Below are 18,467 nucleotides of genomic sequence, written 5' to 3'. Positions count from 1 at the left end.
ACCAATTATAGGGGGTCAGAATCTGATGAAAACAAATTATCGTTAACTGTCAGATTGATGACTTAGGCAGGCAGAACGCCAGAGTATTCCTCGCATGCCTTTTGTTCTGCCAGTGTGAAATAATTTTGATTAGTATAGTATTTGTGTTTCGGCCTCTGTGCTTTTATTGATTTCCTTTCTTTTTTCTTGAGAATTACCCTGGAATTGTGCCTCAGTTGTGCTCCTTGCTTAGTGGAGAGCCTGCTTCTCCCTCTCCCTCTCCCTCTGCCTGCTGCTCCCCTTGCTTGTGCTCTCTGTCAAATAAATAAAATATTTAAAAAAAGAAAAAAAAGAGTTTAACATTAAAAACTTACTAATAGGGATCCCTGGGTGGCGCAGCGGTTTGGCGCCTGCCTTTGGCCCAGGGCGCGATCCTGGAGACCCGGGATCGAATCCCACGTCGGACTCCCGGTGCATGGAGCCTGCTTCTGCCTCTGCCTGTGTCTCTGCCTCTCTCTCTCTCTGTGTGTGACTATCATAAATAAATAAAAATTAAAAAAAAAAACTTACTAATAGGTTATAAATCTGGTATGTCACTCCCCAGTCTCTTGATGCCTATGATGCTCATTATTAAAAACAAAATTTTTATGAAGAAAGACAAGTCCATTGCCCTTTACTTCAGATACACCATCGCTACCTCTTATCAGAATAGTTCATTGATCACTTAGGCTTCATGTGTGTAGAATGGCTAGAGGCTTAGCTGGATCTTGAAAAACACTTTGCTCAAATGCCAAAATACAACTTATTCTACTATTTAAGGGATTAACAAAAAAATTATAAATTGATTTAATACTTCCGTCTCCACAGTATCACATAACAATATGCAATGATTATTCTTTATCAGATTACATTATATGAGCTTTACGTTTCCGGACAGTCTCCACTGTCTTTATCTCAAACAGTATTTCAAGCATTCTGAATTGCAGAATTCGAAGTGTCTTGCTGAGTAAGATTTGGTTTGTAACAAATCCTTCTGTGCACATTGCAATAAGTAAGCTGTCCCATGTTATCTGTAGATTTTAGAGCTATAAGGAGACTTTTTTTTTAGAGAATAGATATTTTTAAATTAGCACCAAACAGTGATTTAAAATATATTAGAATGTCTATAGGTGGGATCTCTGGGTGGCTCAGCAGTTTTGCGCCTGCCTTCGGCCCAGGGCGTGATCCTGGGGACCTGGTCGAGTCCCACATCAGGTTCCCTGCATGGAGCCTGCTTCTCCCTCTGCCTGTGTCTCTGCCTCTCTCTCTCTCTCTGCCTGTGTCTCTGTGCCTCTCTCTCTCTCTCTCTCTGTCTCTCATGAATAAATAAATAAAATCTTTAAAAAAAGAATGTCTATCGATAAATGGTAATAATTCTAAGTTTTTTAAAGTAGTAGACTTTAATTTGCACATTCTACTTTTTTCTATTTTTTTTACTCTTCCTTAAATATTATGAATGACAGCCTTTTCATATGAAGACTTTTTGATGTTACTCATTTTACCAAATGCACTTTTTAAAATTTAAATTCAATTAATGCATAATGTATTATTATTTTCAGAGATAGAAGTCAGTGATTCATGAGTCTTATATAACACTCAGTGCTCATTACATCATGTGCCCTCCTCGATGTCCACCACCCAGTTACCCCATTCCCCCACCTCCCTCCCCTCCAGTGAGTTTGTTTGTTTGTTTCCTGTAATTAAGAGTTTCATTGTCTATGATTTTATCTTGTTTTATTCTTTCCTCTCTTCCCCTATGATCCTGTTTCATTTCTTAAATTCCATATATAAGTGAGATCATAGATAATTGTCTTTCTCTAATTGACGACTTACTTTGCTTAGCATAATACCCTCTAGTTCCATCCATGCCTTGCAGATGGCAAGAATTCATTTCTTTTCTTATGGTTGAGTAGTAGTTCATTGTATATATATTTATCTCATCTTCTTTATTATAAGTGGACCCTTTGGAACTCAGGTAGTTCGGATCCTTCTTTTTATAAATGAAATGAAAGAAAATAAGGTCCATAAATACTGTGATTTGATCTGGGTTCTCTGATGCTTAATGACAGACCTGTGATAACTCATATCTCCTATGTCCCAGTCAAATATATTTATCCGCTAAGTTAAACTTATCTTCCAAAGAACAATTCAGTTTGTGCATTAGTGAATAATTAGAAATTGGGGAGGTGGATTTGTTTCTGAAGCAGCTTTAGATATTCAGGATATATAATTTTTTAAATGTTGACAGTGAAGTAAAGTTATTTTCTAATTGAAAATTTTGTTTTTAATAATTATAAAAATATATTTAATAATGTAAATTCTACACAGTTTTTCTGATACTTCCCTTTACTCATCTTTTTTCATTACCCTGAAGAATTTTCAGAATTTTCAAGTCATGATAGGCCATTAAAAGGCAGCATATTTCATTAGATGTGCATAGCATTTGAGTTGTGCCTAAGTAGTAATTGCTAAATTACTGAAGTAAACCTAAGCCTCACTGTTTTTTGGTCTCTCTAGTACATGAGCAGGGAGCAACTTTATATAATTATCACTTAGGTGAAGAGTGAGTCAGCTTTAACCATTTGATGGTTACATAAACATAAACGAATTAATGTAAAGCACTCCTGAAAATTTCTCAGTTACTGGTATATGAATTTTTCCTCTAGTGTCTTTTCAAACTGATTTGGTATCAACTTGCATAAATTAGGGTAGTGTTGAGGTGATAAAATTGTTTTCTCTATGTTGTAAAAAGCCTCTCCCTATCCCCCACATACCCTCTTATTTTTTCATCTCCTGACTTTTATTGCTATTTAATATACCTTATATTTCTAGTATCTTTAACTCCCTTGTCAAGAAAGAATTAGGGGCACTTGGGTGGCTCAGTCAGTTAAGCATCTGCCTTCCGACTCAGGTCATGATCTCAGGGTTCTGGCATTGAGCCCAGAGTCTGGTTCCCTGCTGAGCCAGGGGAGCCTGTTTTCTCTTTCTCCCTCTGCCCTTCCCCCCTCTCTCTGCTCTCTCTCTCTCTCTCTCTCTCTCTCTCTTTCTCTCTCTCAAAATCTAAAAGAGAATTTATATAGCAGTACTTGATATTTAAAGAATAAGCAGGACGCCTGAGTGGTTCAGTCCATTAAGCCTCCGACTCTGATTACCTCTCAGTTCATGATTTCACCATTGTGAGCTAAGTCCCACGACAGGCTCCCACTTGATCTCTCTAAAATTAATCTTTGAAAATGAAGACCAAGTAAAAACAGTCCCCCATATATGACCAGTTATTGATCCATATTTTATTTTAGACTTAAGCATGAAAGAACTCGAAAGCAACACACTTCCATTAATAAAGGGATGTGTAACATCATACTTTAAACTTTTATATAAGTATAGACTGTTATACACACACACATAATCATTTCCACTTGAAATATAATTGTCTAGTGTGAAAATTCATTCTGTTGCCCACAAAATCGTCTACACTGTGAAGATGTTACCCCTTCAGCTTTTACATATCAGTCCTGGTGAAATTGAATTTCTGTTCACTGTTCCAACCTGTGTTATCTCAAAACACAGAGTATAGCCATAGTAGTCTGGTTTTACTTTTGAATAAATGTGACACTTCGTAGCTTTTTTGGAGCAGGAACAAAGGCAATTGTTTTATCTTTAATCTTACATGTGGACTTTTCCTGCTTGATTCCAGTAGGCAAATAATCCTATGTACTATATTTAGTATTTGATATTCCACCAAAAATTTGAAAGAGGGACTTGCTATCAGTCAAATAATCTGAAATGCTAATGAGGATGCAACACAAATGCCTCTATGCTGAGTTTAAGGTGCTCTGGACATTTCACTCCTCTTAAACAGCATTGAAGTGTGGCCCTCCTTTATTGCTGGTTTCCTTAGATATCTCAAAGTGTCTTCCTGAAGAAGTTCATCATATTTAAAAGTAACTGAATTCTCTTGTATAAATATCCAATTCCTTTTTGTCTAAGCAATAGGATTTAGTTGACCTCCTTTTAAAAAGGCATATTTTCTATCAGATTCTCTTACTATAATTGCTTTAAGCTATTTCTTTGAGGGCTTCAGTCAGTTAGCAAAGAATTTCAGTTCCAGCCTCCTACTTTTGTTTCTGTTGGAAAAACATTTCCTAGTTCCTCCTCTTTTTCCTCTACTTCTGACACTTACAGAATGAAAGAGGCCTAGTTTCATAGCCAGGAAGCATTTGTTGTAACCATATATATATATATATATTTTTTTTTTTTTTAAGTTTCTTTGTTGATGACCTTGAACAGGTTTAGTAGTCCATCAGCCTTTTACTCAGTGACGGAGATGGCAGTGCCAACATTTGTTTTTACTATGTTTTATTTGCCTCAGTTGGATTGTCTCTTGATGAAGCATATTATTTGTGGCTATTCCACTCCACAGTAGTACACAGTACCTTCATTTTGTCCTGTGATGTTTAACCTAAAATTTATATTTTTATTTAATCTAGAAATCAAGATTTATTATTAAAACCCTCTCATACCTCTCTTTTGAGTATTTCCTTCTCTTATTGTGCTCATTTATACTTCCCAAGATAGGATTTTAGTTTGAGTTTCCAATCATATTGAAAACTAAAACTGGTACTTCCATTTGGAAAGAGTTTAAAAACAAAAGGGAATCAGCTAAAAATTAAGTTTTTACAGTGGAAAGCATTCATCTTACAGAAGTCTTTGCTCCATTTACTGGTGCATTTCAAGAATATTTTCATGTTTTCTGAAGATAATTAGAAGCAAATAGTTCTCCACAGTAATATTTTTTAATCTTTCTGCTTATTTTTAATCTTAATTTGTTTTAGACTTTAATCTCTGACAAACAGCTTTAGAACTATGGAGTATTATGTGACCCATTGGTATACAGCAAAATATAGAAGTTTCATTTGCTTATAGTTTTAGAATCTTCTCTAAGATGCTAATTCTTAATAGTTCTGGAATCTGGACATTTTCAGCATATTGTCTACAGATTACTTCTTCAACAGGGCTCTGCTTTTTAAATGTTTGTTTCAATTGTGTGATAGTTTTGACCTTAGAATTAGGAGTGCAGGGAATGGAGATGATCTTTCCTAAAGCTCTACCAAGAAAATGGCTCTATTAAGCTGTTTTCAGTTTATAGATTATAAAAGAATATAATTCCGATATTTTGCATTTAGTCTTAACAAAAATCCAACTTATTTTGGGTGATAGTGTTAGCAGAGGCAGGTCACTATAACTGAATGTTGAGTTATGGGTTTTTTTTCTTTTGTTTTTACAAGAAAGATTTACCCATTTTGCTCACATCCTAGTTCAGATTATATGTCACAGAGCCAAAATTTGCTTAATTTGTTAGCCGTTTAGTTACAGCATAGTGGAAAATGTTTGCAGATAATTCTGTGCAATAGTAGAAACTTCAGTTGATTCCTCGTATTTCTTCAGGGCAGTGATCACAACCAGATTCAACGTATGCACAAAGCAGCGGATACCATGGTAGCGGCCGTCGCTGATTGCTTTTACCATGTTGGATCCATTGTCAGTCTCAAAGACCTACTTCCAGCTAGGTGCCTTGAACTCAAATAGCTTTTCCCACAGACTTCAGGATGTGAGCTAAGGTATGGCCTTTTTTCATGAGCTGGGCCTACATATGGGTTGACAGTAACCTGCAACTTTTATAGAAAAGAGACCTACTGGCTGTAGTTTTTAATATTAGACAATGACTAGTTGTAGTCCTCATTAGGCAGGGAGTGTGTGTTCTTCATATGTTTGAAGTACTCTTGCCTTTTGGACGGTATTCCTTTTTCTCCTGTATGTGTTTGTCAAGAAGATGATTCACATAAAAATTTCTCATTTGAACCTGGTGTAAAGGTCTAAAATACCTGTTTTATGAGTTAACCATTATCTTCCAAATGAGATACGTAAGATCATTTCTTTCACTCGTTTGATATAAAAAATATATTTTAATCTTTTGTAGATTTTTGTACTTTTTAAGTATTTTTCTCATTTGGTGGTCAAAAAAATATAATATTTACCATCCTGACTATTTTAACTATTGTAATAATAGGAATGCCTCCTACTAATCTTTAAGAACTGGAATTAGGAAATTGGTATTCATGTATAGGGCTTGAAATTTAGAACGAGTACTTTTTCCAAGGATAACTTGCTCTAAATTGCATTGATGCAGTTGACTCTCCATGCCAGACATTCTTACTTCTTCAAGGAGAAAATACCCTAATTCTGCAAAAATGAGCTTCACTTCCATATCTTTCTTCTCTGCTTGGCAATATGTGTTTCTCAAGTGAAATCTTCATTGAACGTACAATGGATCAACTGTTTGATGACAGGTTTTAGGAAATCATCTTTATTACAGCTATAGCTATAACCATAACTCTTCTGTTTTTTCAAACTACTTACTATTATTTTCCTATTATGGTCAATAGCCCTATTAAGAATTTTTTAAGCCCTGGTATTAGAGGGAGAATAATTTATAATTGGCAGGAAGAGAGAATCCTTATAAATTCAAAAGGAATACTATCAAGCAGCGTATAGCTGTTGGTAAATGTAGAAGTTGAGAATCTGTTTGAGCTTATCTACCAAAATTATGTTTATTAAGAAAATTATCAGACTCACTATAAGCTATAATCTCAACTTTATTTCATAGCTATAAAAGATACAATATCTTATTTGATTCTAGCACTTAAAATGCCTAATATTTCAGTCCTAAAATGTTCACTTACTATATTGTCCTTACATATACATGCAAACATATATGTTCATATACACTTGTACATATACAGAAGTTGATGACTGAAATGATGTAATATATAACCTCTATCAAATGGTCCTAAGTGGCAAAGGAAAGTTGGCCATATGTTCTCTGTGACTGCTTATACCAGGAAAAGTAGGAAGAGCATAGGAGAACACACAATAACCCAGTGACACATTAAGTCAAGTCATCTTGCCATGTTAGGCAATATACCTTCCAGTTAAAAATATCTGTGGATACTTGTTTTTTCACACACTATGGCAGTCCGTTCAAAACACTTGCATAATACTATACATGTTTACCCTTGCTACCCGCCTGAGTGGTGGTTCTTAATTTACCTCTTATTACTCCCTAACGTTAAGCACTGAATTGCTTCTGAGCAGATTTTTGTCTTTGTGCTAAAGAACAGTTCATTTATATATAAATAACAATATCATTTTGTTAAGAACTCTTCTACCTTCTATTAGTCTTTGTATAGTTCTCTAAGGCTCCATGCCCACTTTGTGAAATATGTTTTAATACGATTGCCAAGTTGTTTCGTTGGTTAGGTATACAACTAGAAAAGTAAGTAATGTGTAGTCTAGGTCATACCTTAGCATGAATATTTTAAACACCTTTATTTATATGTGATTTCAGTTTGTATTAAGTTAATCTATTTAATGAATTGACAAAGATGTAAATTTTAGTATCTAAGATGTAAATTTTTAGTATCTAAGCAATAGTGTAATGATTATCTTGTAAATAATATGTGCTGAGAGTTGAAATAGAAAAAAGGATATTGATATTCACTTGTTATCTTCAGTGACTCTTAAAATTCTGTATTCATCTAGAAAATTTAAAGAAACATTTTGATGCCTTATACACTGAGACGTTGTGGTGCATCCTATTATGATATAAAATTTGATATAAGGTTGGGGTACATTTTAGATCCTGAATAGAGAATGCCTCTAAAATCATTATGCCCTAAAACTTAGTGTTTAAATATAGTTCTGATGTATAAAAGCACATTATACTAAGATAATCTAGCAGTGAACCTGCATTTTACTTGTTTATTTTTCCCCTTGGGGTTTAATACATTTACTCTGAGTGAAATGCAAATAGTATTAATGTGAAAAACTACATATGATCCTATGACTCCCAAGTCTTAGAGGATACACCTCTGTCACTTTTAGATAATAGAAGTGATTTCTGTGCTTTTAGGTATTTATAAGTACTTTAAGTGTGTTTTTAAAAGTGTGGATCCAAGGACATATCAAGTATCTGGGTCTTTTCACAGTATGGTGTTTCTACAATGTTTATTTCTTATTTTTATTTATTTTTGCATATGAAGAGAAAACCCACCCCAAATTTTATTATACTATGCATTATTGTATGACTTCAGAAGCAACACGTCTAGTTTAAACCACTTTCAGCTATATATCATATATGTGTCAAATGAAATACATACTATCCTTTTGATTTTTTTAACCACATTTTAATTTATGGAGGTACTTATATTTCAATCCTAAAATCTTAATTTTCCTTGCATTTCTTTCCATATTAAAAAAAAATTCAGATCTAAAAGGGAAAATGTTAAAACAGGAGTAAAACCAGATCCATCTGATCAAGAACCAGAAGGACTGACACTGCTGGTACCAGACATCCAGAAGACTGCCGAGATCGTCCATGCAGCCACTACCAGTTTGCGGCAGGCCAATCAAGGTACAGTACTGCTGCTTTTGTGCTGCTTTTCTTTTGTTCCAGAGATGTTTACTTTAAACTGCCTCTCTTTCCTCTCTGCTAATGGTTTCAAAGCACGTACCTTTATCTAAAAATTTGTTGTTAGGTTTTCAAATTAATCATGAATAGTATCTAATTTTAAAATTAGATATTAAGACTAGATTTGGTAGGCTGACAGCACGCATGATCAATTTCTTTTCCTTCCTATTGATAGTCATGAAATTGAAAAATGCCCTCCTATTGGATAGGAAAGAATACATTAAGACAATGTGAGAATTTAAATTAGTATTTTCATATCTTATCTATAAGATATATACATAAATCTGTATTATATATTTTATTTCAGCTGTTTTGTGTGGTTAGATAAAACTAACATTTTAAGAATTTAAGGTTTGAAGTTGGTGAGGGATTAGGCCTATTAGTTACATTTATGAAATAAAAAGAAATCTTTTATTCTTACATGGTACAATAGGAAGATAATTATAAGGAGTTGGGTAACTTTTTGGAATTCAAAGTTTGAACTCTAGAAGTTAATTGTTTTTTGTTTTAATCTTTCATAATGTATGTTTGTTACTTATCTTGAAATATCAAATAACAGAAAAAAAACTAGGTGAATATTCAAAGAAGGTGGCTATGAAACCCAAACCTTTATCAGTATTGAAATCACTTGAAGAAAAATATGTGGCTGTTATGAAGAAATTACAGTTTGGTAAGTTGAAATTTTAATCTTCATTTCTTGAAATCTCATTTCACATTGTGTAAAACTGCTACTGAAATGTATCCTAGTAAATTAAAGATTTAAAAATTTGCTTGCACCCTGAGTTATATCATATGTATTTGTGCGTTCGTGCACTGCATATATATTGATATATATGTGCACACATGCAAAAATGTTTACCATCTTTTTATCTCTGAATTTATATCTATATTTTAGTTATATGTGGAAATCATGATTCTTTAGAAACCTAGGGGAAAAAACAAAATCAAATGTTTGACAAACAGGCAGTAAGTGATTTTAAGACGTCTCCATTGCTGTATATATCCTGGCGTAAAAGTAGCTAAGACCTAGGACTTTGAACTAAGTCTGTTACTGTTACCATTTTAGAATTCCAAGAGATTTGCCTTTGGAAAACATAGTTACATAGAGTTTACTTGTAGCCTTTCCAATTCTAAAACTCTTGACAAGTAAAGACTGAAGTAAAGAGCTTATCAATCTCCGCAGATGCTAGCCTATACATAAACACAGAATTCAAAATTCTCATGACCATTAGTAACTGTTACTGTCTGTGCCTCTTTTCCACCCTTGAGAACCAGCCAAAAGAATTGGGCTATATGAAAAAGAACATTAAAGCAAGAGTAAAAATATATAGATTTTTTCATACTGCCTTTGAAACTTTCATATAAATCATTTAACTTTTGCTCTACCCTACCTCCTAAGTTTGCAATAAAAATCACATGCAGTAATATATCTGAAAATGATAAAGCACTCAGGCAGAGCTTTGAAAGGTCTTGTTCACCATCTTAAGATTGGAAGAATTGAGATGAAGTGCATATGCTGTTATTCAGAAAGAATGTAAGTTTTGCCAAGGAATTCATGTTTTTGGATAATTGTGCCAGACATTGATAGGTTATGACCATTATGTTTAATACACACTTGAATTGGGATGCTTGGGTGGCTCAGCAGTTGAGCGTCTCCCTTCGGCTCAGGGCATGATCCCAAGATCCGAGATCGAGTCCCACATCGGGCTCCTTGCAGGGAGCCTGCTTCTCCCTCTGCCTGTGTCTCTGCCTTTCTCTCTCTCTCTCTCTCATGAACAAATAAATAAAATCTTTAAGAAAAATAAAAAATAAACACTTGAATTCAGGGGACATTTGGGTGGCTCAGTCAGTTTGGTGTCTGATTCTTGATTTCAGCCCAAGTCATGATCTCAGGGTTGTGGGATCAACCCCTCTGTCAGTCTTCACACCTAGCAATAAGTCAGCTTGAGATTCTCTCTCTCCCGCTCCCCCTACCCCTGCCACATACACACATGTTTGCGTGCGTGCTCTCTCCTGCAAATAATAAATAAATAAGTAAATAAATAAATAAATCTTTAAGAAAAAATAAACACTTGAATTCAGGAAAGTATAATAACTATAAATGATTACCAAAGTAACAAAAATATTGTCTACGAGCAGCCTGGGTGGCTCAGCGGTTTGGCGCCGCCTACAGCCCAGAACATAATCCTGGAGACCTGGGGTCGAGTCCCATGTCGGGCTCCCTGCATGGAGCCTGCTTCTCCCTCTGCCTGTGTCTCTGCCTCTCTCTCTCTCTGTCTCTCATGAATAAATAAATAAAATCTTAAAAAAAAAAAGTCTCTATTATAACTTTAAAGTTATAAGACACCAAAAATAAATGCTACATAAATACGGCATGAATTATAGACATCCTCCAAGGGCTATCACACAAAGGAATCATCAGAATTACTAGGGAAAGCCACGCACATACAAGGATCAAGTGATCCTCATAACCACATTCATTATCACAATGAGCAAGAAAAGTACTCTCAATTTAAATAGACTTACTTTTTTTTTTCTTTTTTCTTTTTTTTTATATTTTATTTATTCATGAGACACACACACACACACACACACACACACACACAGAGAGAGAGAGAGAAGCAGAGACACAGGCAGAGGGAGAAGCAGGCTCCATACCGGGAGCCTGATGTGGGACTTGATCCCGGGTCCCCAGGATCAGGCCCTGGGCCGAAGGTGGTGCTAAACTGCTGAGACCCCCGGGCTGCCCAATAGACTTACTTTTTTATTTTTTTTATTTTTTATTTTTATTTTTATTTTTATTTTTTTTAGACTTACTTTTTTAAATCTCTCGAATGAAATCCTTTGTAGTTATAATTTGATTAATGTATTTTGTTGCAAATCTTTTTTAAAACTAAATTCACTATATCATGTAGAACAAAATAGCGGAAGTAGACTGGAGATATGTCAAGAATTGTTAGTAGCATTGCATTAAATGAGGTACTTGATACATACCTCTGCCCATTTTGTCTGCATGAAGCAAAAATTAGATGTTAGATGAGTTTATCTTTAGCTTCCCATTTCTGTATACTTTTTCACTTTGTGATAAGCTGTTTTCCATAAAAGCTATCCCCTGTTCCCCTTCCCTTACCTCAGATTCAAAAGCACAAAGAAACTTTTTCTGCTTCTTTTTTGGCTATCTAATTATGTTTTTATTCTGAGTGAGATTTAGTCTGAGTTGCCCCAACTAGGTAACAATGCATATCTATGGAAACCTTTATTTTTTTTAAAGATTTATTTATTTATTCATTCAGAGAGAGCGAAGAGAGAGGCAGAGACACAGGCAGAGGGAGAAGCAGGCTCCATGCAGGAAGCCCGATGTGGGACTCGATCCTGGGTCTCCAGGATCACACCCCAGGCTGCAGGCGGCACTAAACCGCTGCGCCACCGGGGCTGCCCTATGGAAACCTTTAATGTCTGTTTTTGGAATAGAATTCCAGAGTGGAATGGAATGGAACAGAATTTTAAACCTCAAGTCCGTAGACTGTAACTTTTGGGAAACCCCTGAAAGCATGCTTAGCTTAAAAATAAATCCTGTAGTGCCTGGGTGGCTCACTTGGTGAAGTGTCTGCCTTTGACCCGGGTCACGATCTCAGAGTCTTAGCATTGAGGAGTCTCCTTCTCTTCCACTTCCTCCATGCTGCTCGTGTTCTCTCTCTCTCTCTAAAATAAATAAATAAAATCTTTTTTTAAAAAAATCCTGAAAAACTAAGACTTGTTTAGTATGACTCAGGTAGATATGTCAGAAGGACATCATTTGGTTGCTTCCCACTCACCCCATTAGACAGAGCAATTAATACTTGCTGGAACTATATATAAAGAGGGAAAAAAAGTGGTCCATGGTCATGTTTCAAAATTTTAAATAGCATTTTATAAATCACATAAGATTCACTATTACTGCTGAACTGTGGGTTTACTGATCTTTAATAATTATTCACAGAGGCTTTGGATATAACTAGATTGAATTTGCTTTTTAGGTTCTTTATTTTGAATTTTTATTCAACATTTTTGCTTTTCTTTTGGGTATATAATTTGCAAACTTTAATTTCCTCTCCAGTGTTAGAGTATTAGCTAGGAGTGAGAGGTGTCAGGAGTAGAGTTAGAGGAAAGAGAAGAGTTGATTCTTCTAACCAAAAATGGATTTCCTTCTACTTGGGAAAATGTTCTTCCTGGTGGGCAAAAATTTATATAGATTGACTTATTTTATATAACCTCAGTTTATCATTGAAAAGCTAGTTTTGGCTTTTTAGAAATCCTTTAAAAGTGATTATTTTTTCTTTTCCTTTGTTAAGTCTTTAGTTTATAAATCCTGTTAAAGACACTGGAATACAACTATCACTTGTGTTCTGATATTGTACAATACTATTCGTATTTCTCTTAATAATTTTTTTTTAATTTATTTATGATAGGCACACAGTGAGAGAGAGAGAAGCAGAGACACACACAGGCAGAGGGAGAAGCAGGCTCCACGCACCGGGAGCCCGATGTGGGATTCGATCCCGGGTCTCCAGGATCGCGCCCTGGGCCAAAGACAGGCGCCAAACCGCTGCGCCACCCAGGGATCCCATATTCGTATTTCTCTTAAAAATTTTTTTCCATAATCTATGCCAAGCAGATTTCTCCTTTGTATATTTTTGAAATAGAGATTTATATTTATTAGAGAGAGAGCGTGCGCATGAGCAAATGAGCTTGGGGGGGGTGCGGCGGGAGAGGGAGAAGCAGACTCCCACTGAGAGGGGAACTTAATGTGATGTGGGGCTCTGGAAGACTCAATCCCAGGACCCTGAGATCATCACCTGAGCTGAAGGCAGACACTTAGCTGACTGAGCCACCCAGGTGCTCCTCCTTTGTATACTTTAATTAGGGGTTTGGTTAGTTTCTGATGATTCTACAGCCTTTTGCCTTGCTCATTTTGACCGTCTAAGTCCATTCCTCTATTCTGTTAACATGATCTTTTTTTTTTTAACAATACTTCTGAAGCACTTTATTAAAAATTCGCTTTTGTCATTATTTTAAACAAATACTTTGCTTGGTTTATGTGAATTTGATTAATCATTACTAAAACAGTTTATTGGGCAGCCCGGGTGGCTCAGCGGTTTAGCAGCTGTCAGCCCCAGGTGTGATCTTGAGGACCTGGAATCGAGTCCCACATTGGGCTCCCTGCATGGAGCCTGCTTCTTCTGCCTCTGCCTGTGTCTCTGCCTCTCTCTCTGTGTCTCTCATGAATAAATAAATAAAATATTAAAAAAAAATAAAAATAAAACCGTTTATATATCATTTTGGACTCTGGTTAGTTTCTATAGTATTTTATCAACTTATTCCATATGATGTATTTGTTGCATTAAAAATTACTCCCACAACTTAGGTGCTTAAAATGTTAACTATGTCACAGTTTCCATGGCTCCGGAATTCAGAAATGGTTCAGCATACTGGTTCTGGCTTACGGTCTCTTACAAAGTTGCTCTCAAGATTTTGGAGGGACCTGCAATCATATGAAATCGTGACTGGCTTTGGGGGGCTATGCTTTTGGGCTCACTCATGTGGCTGTTGTTAGGAGGCCTTGGCTCCTTGCCACATAGGCCTCTCCATAGTACTTCTTAAGTATCTTCACATATATCTACCTTCTCTGAAAGCACAAACAGGAAGTCACACTGCCTTTTATGATTTAGTCTTGGAAGTTGTATACCACTGCTTCTGCTTTATTCATTAGAAGTAAGTCACTAAGTCTAGCCCATATTCAAGGAAAGGAGAATTTTTACCTTTTGAAGAGGATATCAAAGACTTTGTGAAAATATTTTTGGTAAGATTTTATTTATATATTTAGAGAGTGCACGTGCAAACGTGAGTAGGGGGAGGAGCAGAGGGAAAGGAAGAATATTAAGCTGATTCGTGATGAGAGCAGAGTTGTTGCAGGGCCCAATCTTAATGATCCTGAGATCATGACACAAGCTGAAAACAAGAGTCCGACTCTCAACCAGCTAAGCCACTCAGGTGCCCATAATTGAAGCTTGTAATAAAAGTTTGGTATTAGCAGATCCTGTTCTCTTATGCATATATTATAGAAAAGTTTTCCTCCAGACATGGGAATGGGTCCATGTTTGTTTCTGGCAGATGCTATTTATAAAATTCAAGGGAAATTTATCTCTTGTAGTATGTGAAAGGCAGCAGAATCGGGCAGGTGAAATAACTCCAGTTCACAAGTTTACTGACAGGAAATATCAATTTTGCTAAGACAGTACATTTGATCAGTTAACAGTTATATGTTCTATATGATAAAGTAAGCTTTCAAAGCTTTCAACATTTATTTATTTAGTTAGTTAGTTAGTTATGAGGGAGCAGTGGGAGGGGCAGAGAGAGAAGTAGGCTCCCTGCTAAAGCACAGTGGCTAGATCCAGGGACCCTGGGATCATAACGTGAGCCAACGGCAGACGCTTAACCAATTGAGCCATTCAGGCACCCCTCAACATTTCTTCTTAGATTAGATTCTACTCCTATAGAATTTGTGATAATTTCCACAAGAAATGCTCCAGAAGTTTCTTTTTCTCTCTGAAAGAGCTATTAAATATTGTGGCACTCCTGTTTTAAACATGGAGTGCACAGACCTGTGACCTTTTATAGGTCTTCTCCCTTTTTCTAGATTATAAACTACTTGAAGGCAGATTTAGGGTTTTTTTTTTTTTTTTTTAAGATTTTATTTATTTATTCATGAGAGAAACTCAGAGAGAGGCAGAGACAAGGCAGAGGGAGAAGCTGGCTCCTCGCAGGGAGCCCAATGTGGGACTTGATCCCTGGACCCAGGATCACGACCTGAGCCAAAGGCAAACGCCCAACCGATATGCCATCTAGGCATCCCCAGATTTAGTTTCCTATTTATCATTTAACCCAAACAGTCTAGCATAGAACTTTGTACTTATTAAGATCTTGGGGAGGGATCCCTGGGTGGCGCAGCGGTTTAGCGCCTGCCTTTGGCCCAGGGCACGATCCTGGAGACCCAGGATCAGATCCCACGTCGGGCTCCCGGTGCATGGAGCCTGCTTCTCCCTCTGCCTGTGTCTCTGCCTCTCTCTCTCTCTCTCTCTCTCTGTGTGACTATAAATTAAAAAAAAAAAAATTAAAAAAAAAGATCTTGGGGAGATTCAGTGCATTAATGATAATTATAATAAAAGACTAAAATTTTTCCATATATTTAGAATTATATGAACATAAGATAAAAAGTTACTGTTGCTTCTAATGTCTTGTATGTCGTTTTGATTTAGTGTTAAAATTTATATAAATCTCTTTGTTGTAACTAACTGGTTAGGGTGGAATAATCTGAACTAGAAATGAAGTTCAAATCTATTTTTTCTTTCTATTGTATACAGAGTTTTTAAGTAAAGAATAACTTTAAGTCTTTTCTAAATCTATCTCAATAGATGGTTAAGAATTAGCCCATTATATTTTCTCAAAGTACTTAAAAGATTACCCTAATAATCCTCTTTTTATTCCATTAACTTAAATTCCAAAAGTAACGAAAGAGTAAGCTTCAGCCTAGGACGTTTGTTTTCTGATTCCAGAATCAGTGGAAATATATAAATACCTATTCTTGTCTTTAAAATTGAAATGTAATAATGCTTTTTGCCATTTAGTATTCTGAATTATTTTGGCAAAAATATTATATACCACTCATATTAAGAATAAATTGTCTTCTGCTTTACATTGTCATAGCTACTTGATATAACCTATCAGTGTGTTCACATTGTAGACAAAAATCATTTCCTTGGGATACCTGCCTGGCTCAGTCCGTAGAGCATACTCTTGATCTCAGGATTGTGAGTTCAGGCCCCATGTTGGGTGTAGAGATTACTTAAAAATAAAATCTTTAAAAAACTGTCATTTCTTGCTTTTGCTTCCATTGCGTAGTCCATCCATTCAACAGTAGGTGTGACATAAACATGCATAGTTCCTGTTTTTTCACAGTCTTCTGCATTTTGTGGGGTTTTAAAATTTTTTTGATTTGCGTATGGTTGACACACAGTGTTCCACTAATTTCAGGTGTACAGCAGTGACTCATGATCTCTGGATCTTCTGCTGTGCTCCCCACAAATGTGACAGCTGCCATACATCACTGTTACAGTCTCACTGACAGCACTCCCGTCCATGCTTCAGTCCTCTCCATGTGGGGTGAAAGAAGGGCTAGAGATTTATTTGCGATTGTTGTTAGTATAAAAACTATCCTCCATTCCTAGTGCTTTTTTTTTTTTTCAGTGTTCTTTTCTTCTTCTTTTAGATACATTTGAGATGGTTTCTGAGGATGAAGATGGGAAGTTGGGTTTTAAAGTAAATTACCACTACATGTCTCAGGTGAAAAATGCAAATGATGCAAACAGTGCCGCCCGAGCCCGCCGCCTTGCCCAGGAAGCTGTGACACTGTCAACCTCACTGCCTCTTTCATCCTCTTCCAGTGTGTTTGTGCGCTGTGATGAGGAACGACTTGACATTATGAAGGTAGAACATACAACTGCTTCTCTTGTCTCTCTAGCTGATGTCATTATTCAAATATTCATACAGAGCACTAACAATAACATGAATTTTAATAAATAAAAATTCTGTTGACCATTTTGACATTCATGAAAAGAGTCCTTTTTTTAATGTTAGACTATGTGTATGAGACTGCTCTTCAAAATAACAGTTCAGAAGAAAATACCAAAATACCTTTCTTGAGTAAAGGCTGTATGCAGCCTATAGTTTTAAGAGCTTAGTATCAAAAGATTTAATGTTGGTCAGTAGATGAAAGTGTTAAGATTTCTTCCTTGTCACCTAAGATATTTGTCTTGTGTCTTATACTATTAGTCTTCAAGATTATCTTTTTTTTTCTTTATTTTCTAGGCAATTCATATATTTACAGAACCATAAGATCTGTGAATTAGTAATGGTAGTACAGTAATAAATAACTGCACCTTTATGTTTTAACACTGTGGTGACCTGGCCTTAATTCTAAGTGATTGCTACAGCAAGAAAATTTAAAAGATTTGACACATGACAGGGACAGGAATGGTGACAAACCATTTTTTACGTTTATTATTTAATTCTGGGTTCCATAGTCTGTCTTCTTAGATACACGGCTGTAACTATTGACACATTGATTTGAAGACCTATTGTGCTTTTTTGCCTGCTTACTTCTTTGTTTTGCTCTTTTGGATAATTTCTTAGTAGAAATCTCATAGACTGCCTATTTGACCACACTCTTACCTTTTCCTTGTTACAAACACTAGCCACTTATAGAATGATTGCTTCTGGAAGTATTGTATCACTAAATGGACCACATAAGTTCAGACTTGTGCCTGTGTCTCTGTTAAACCTTATGATGTACCTAAATAAAAAAATCCCAACATGGAGCCCCCAACCATAAATCAGAATTGTCACCGATTGTCTAGTGCCACTTGCCTTCACACAGCTATTCAGTACCAGAGGCTTTGCTGCTCATGCCTTGCACAATTAGTATCATTGACTTAAACAAAATTCATTAAATAATTTTGATACTCACTTTTGGGTTCTCTGCTTTTTTTTAGACTACTAATAACCCTATGGGAAACACCATAGGGTTATTAGTTCTCTGTTCTCTCAAAACCTTTTTTTTTTAAATCATAAATTGTTACATGAGAACTTTTATTCTTGTTATCTACTTGTCTCATTATCCCAAAGAAAAATACTTAAAACTAAGTTACTTCTCAAAATATAACTTATCTGAAGATGTATTGCAGAAAATTACCCTCCTACCTTGTGGATGTGATAATGAGTATGTGCAAAATTTCAAATTGTTGAATACTATAGGAAATATCATGAAGGAAAGCTCTCAGAAAAATAGTAACTTAATATTAAAAGGTATTTGATTTAATATTAAAAG

The 18,467-nt window shown here is 35.7% G+C and overlaps 1 protein-coding gene across 19 annotated transcripts in view; it reads left to right on the top strand.

The window, feature by feature from the left end:
* Positions 1-18,467, top strand: part of BIRC6 (baculoviral IAP repeat containing 6) — a 230,898-nt gene that overhangs the window by 191,911 nt on the left and 20,520 nt on the right. For 18 of the 19 annotated variants that reach the window (XM_072770594.1, XM_072770588.1, XM_072770595.1 and 15 more), the window contains 3 exons: positions 8,343-8,488; positions 9,105-9,215; positions 16,851-17,068. In XM_072770594.1, the coding sequence (XP_072626695.1) occupies positions 8,343-8,488; positions 9,105-9,215; positions 16,851-17,068 (475 nt within the window). Of the gene's footprint in view, positions 1-5,463; positions 5,637-8,342; positions 8,489-9,104; positions 9,216-16,850; positions 17,069-18,467 lie in introns of those variants that run through there. The other variant, XR_012004549.1, reaches the window with a different exon arrangement.

This window comes from Canis lupus, chromosome 12 (assembly GCF_048164855.1).
Source record: "Canis lupus baileyi chromosome 12, mCanLup2.hap1, whole genome shotgun sequence".
In the NCBI taxonomy this organism is placed as follows: Eukaryota; Metazoa; Chordata; class Mammalia; order Carnivora; family Canidae; genus Canis; species Canis lupus.
This window is presented reverse-complemented; position numbering and strand designations above follow the sequence as displayed.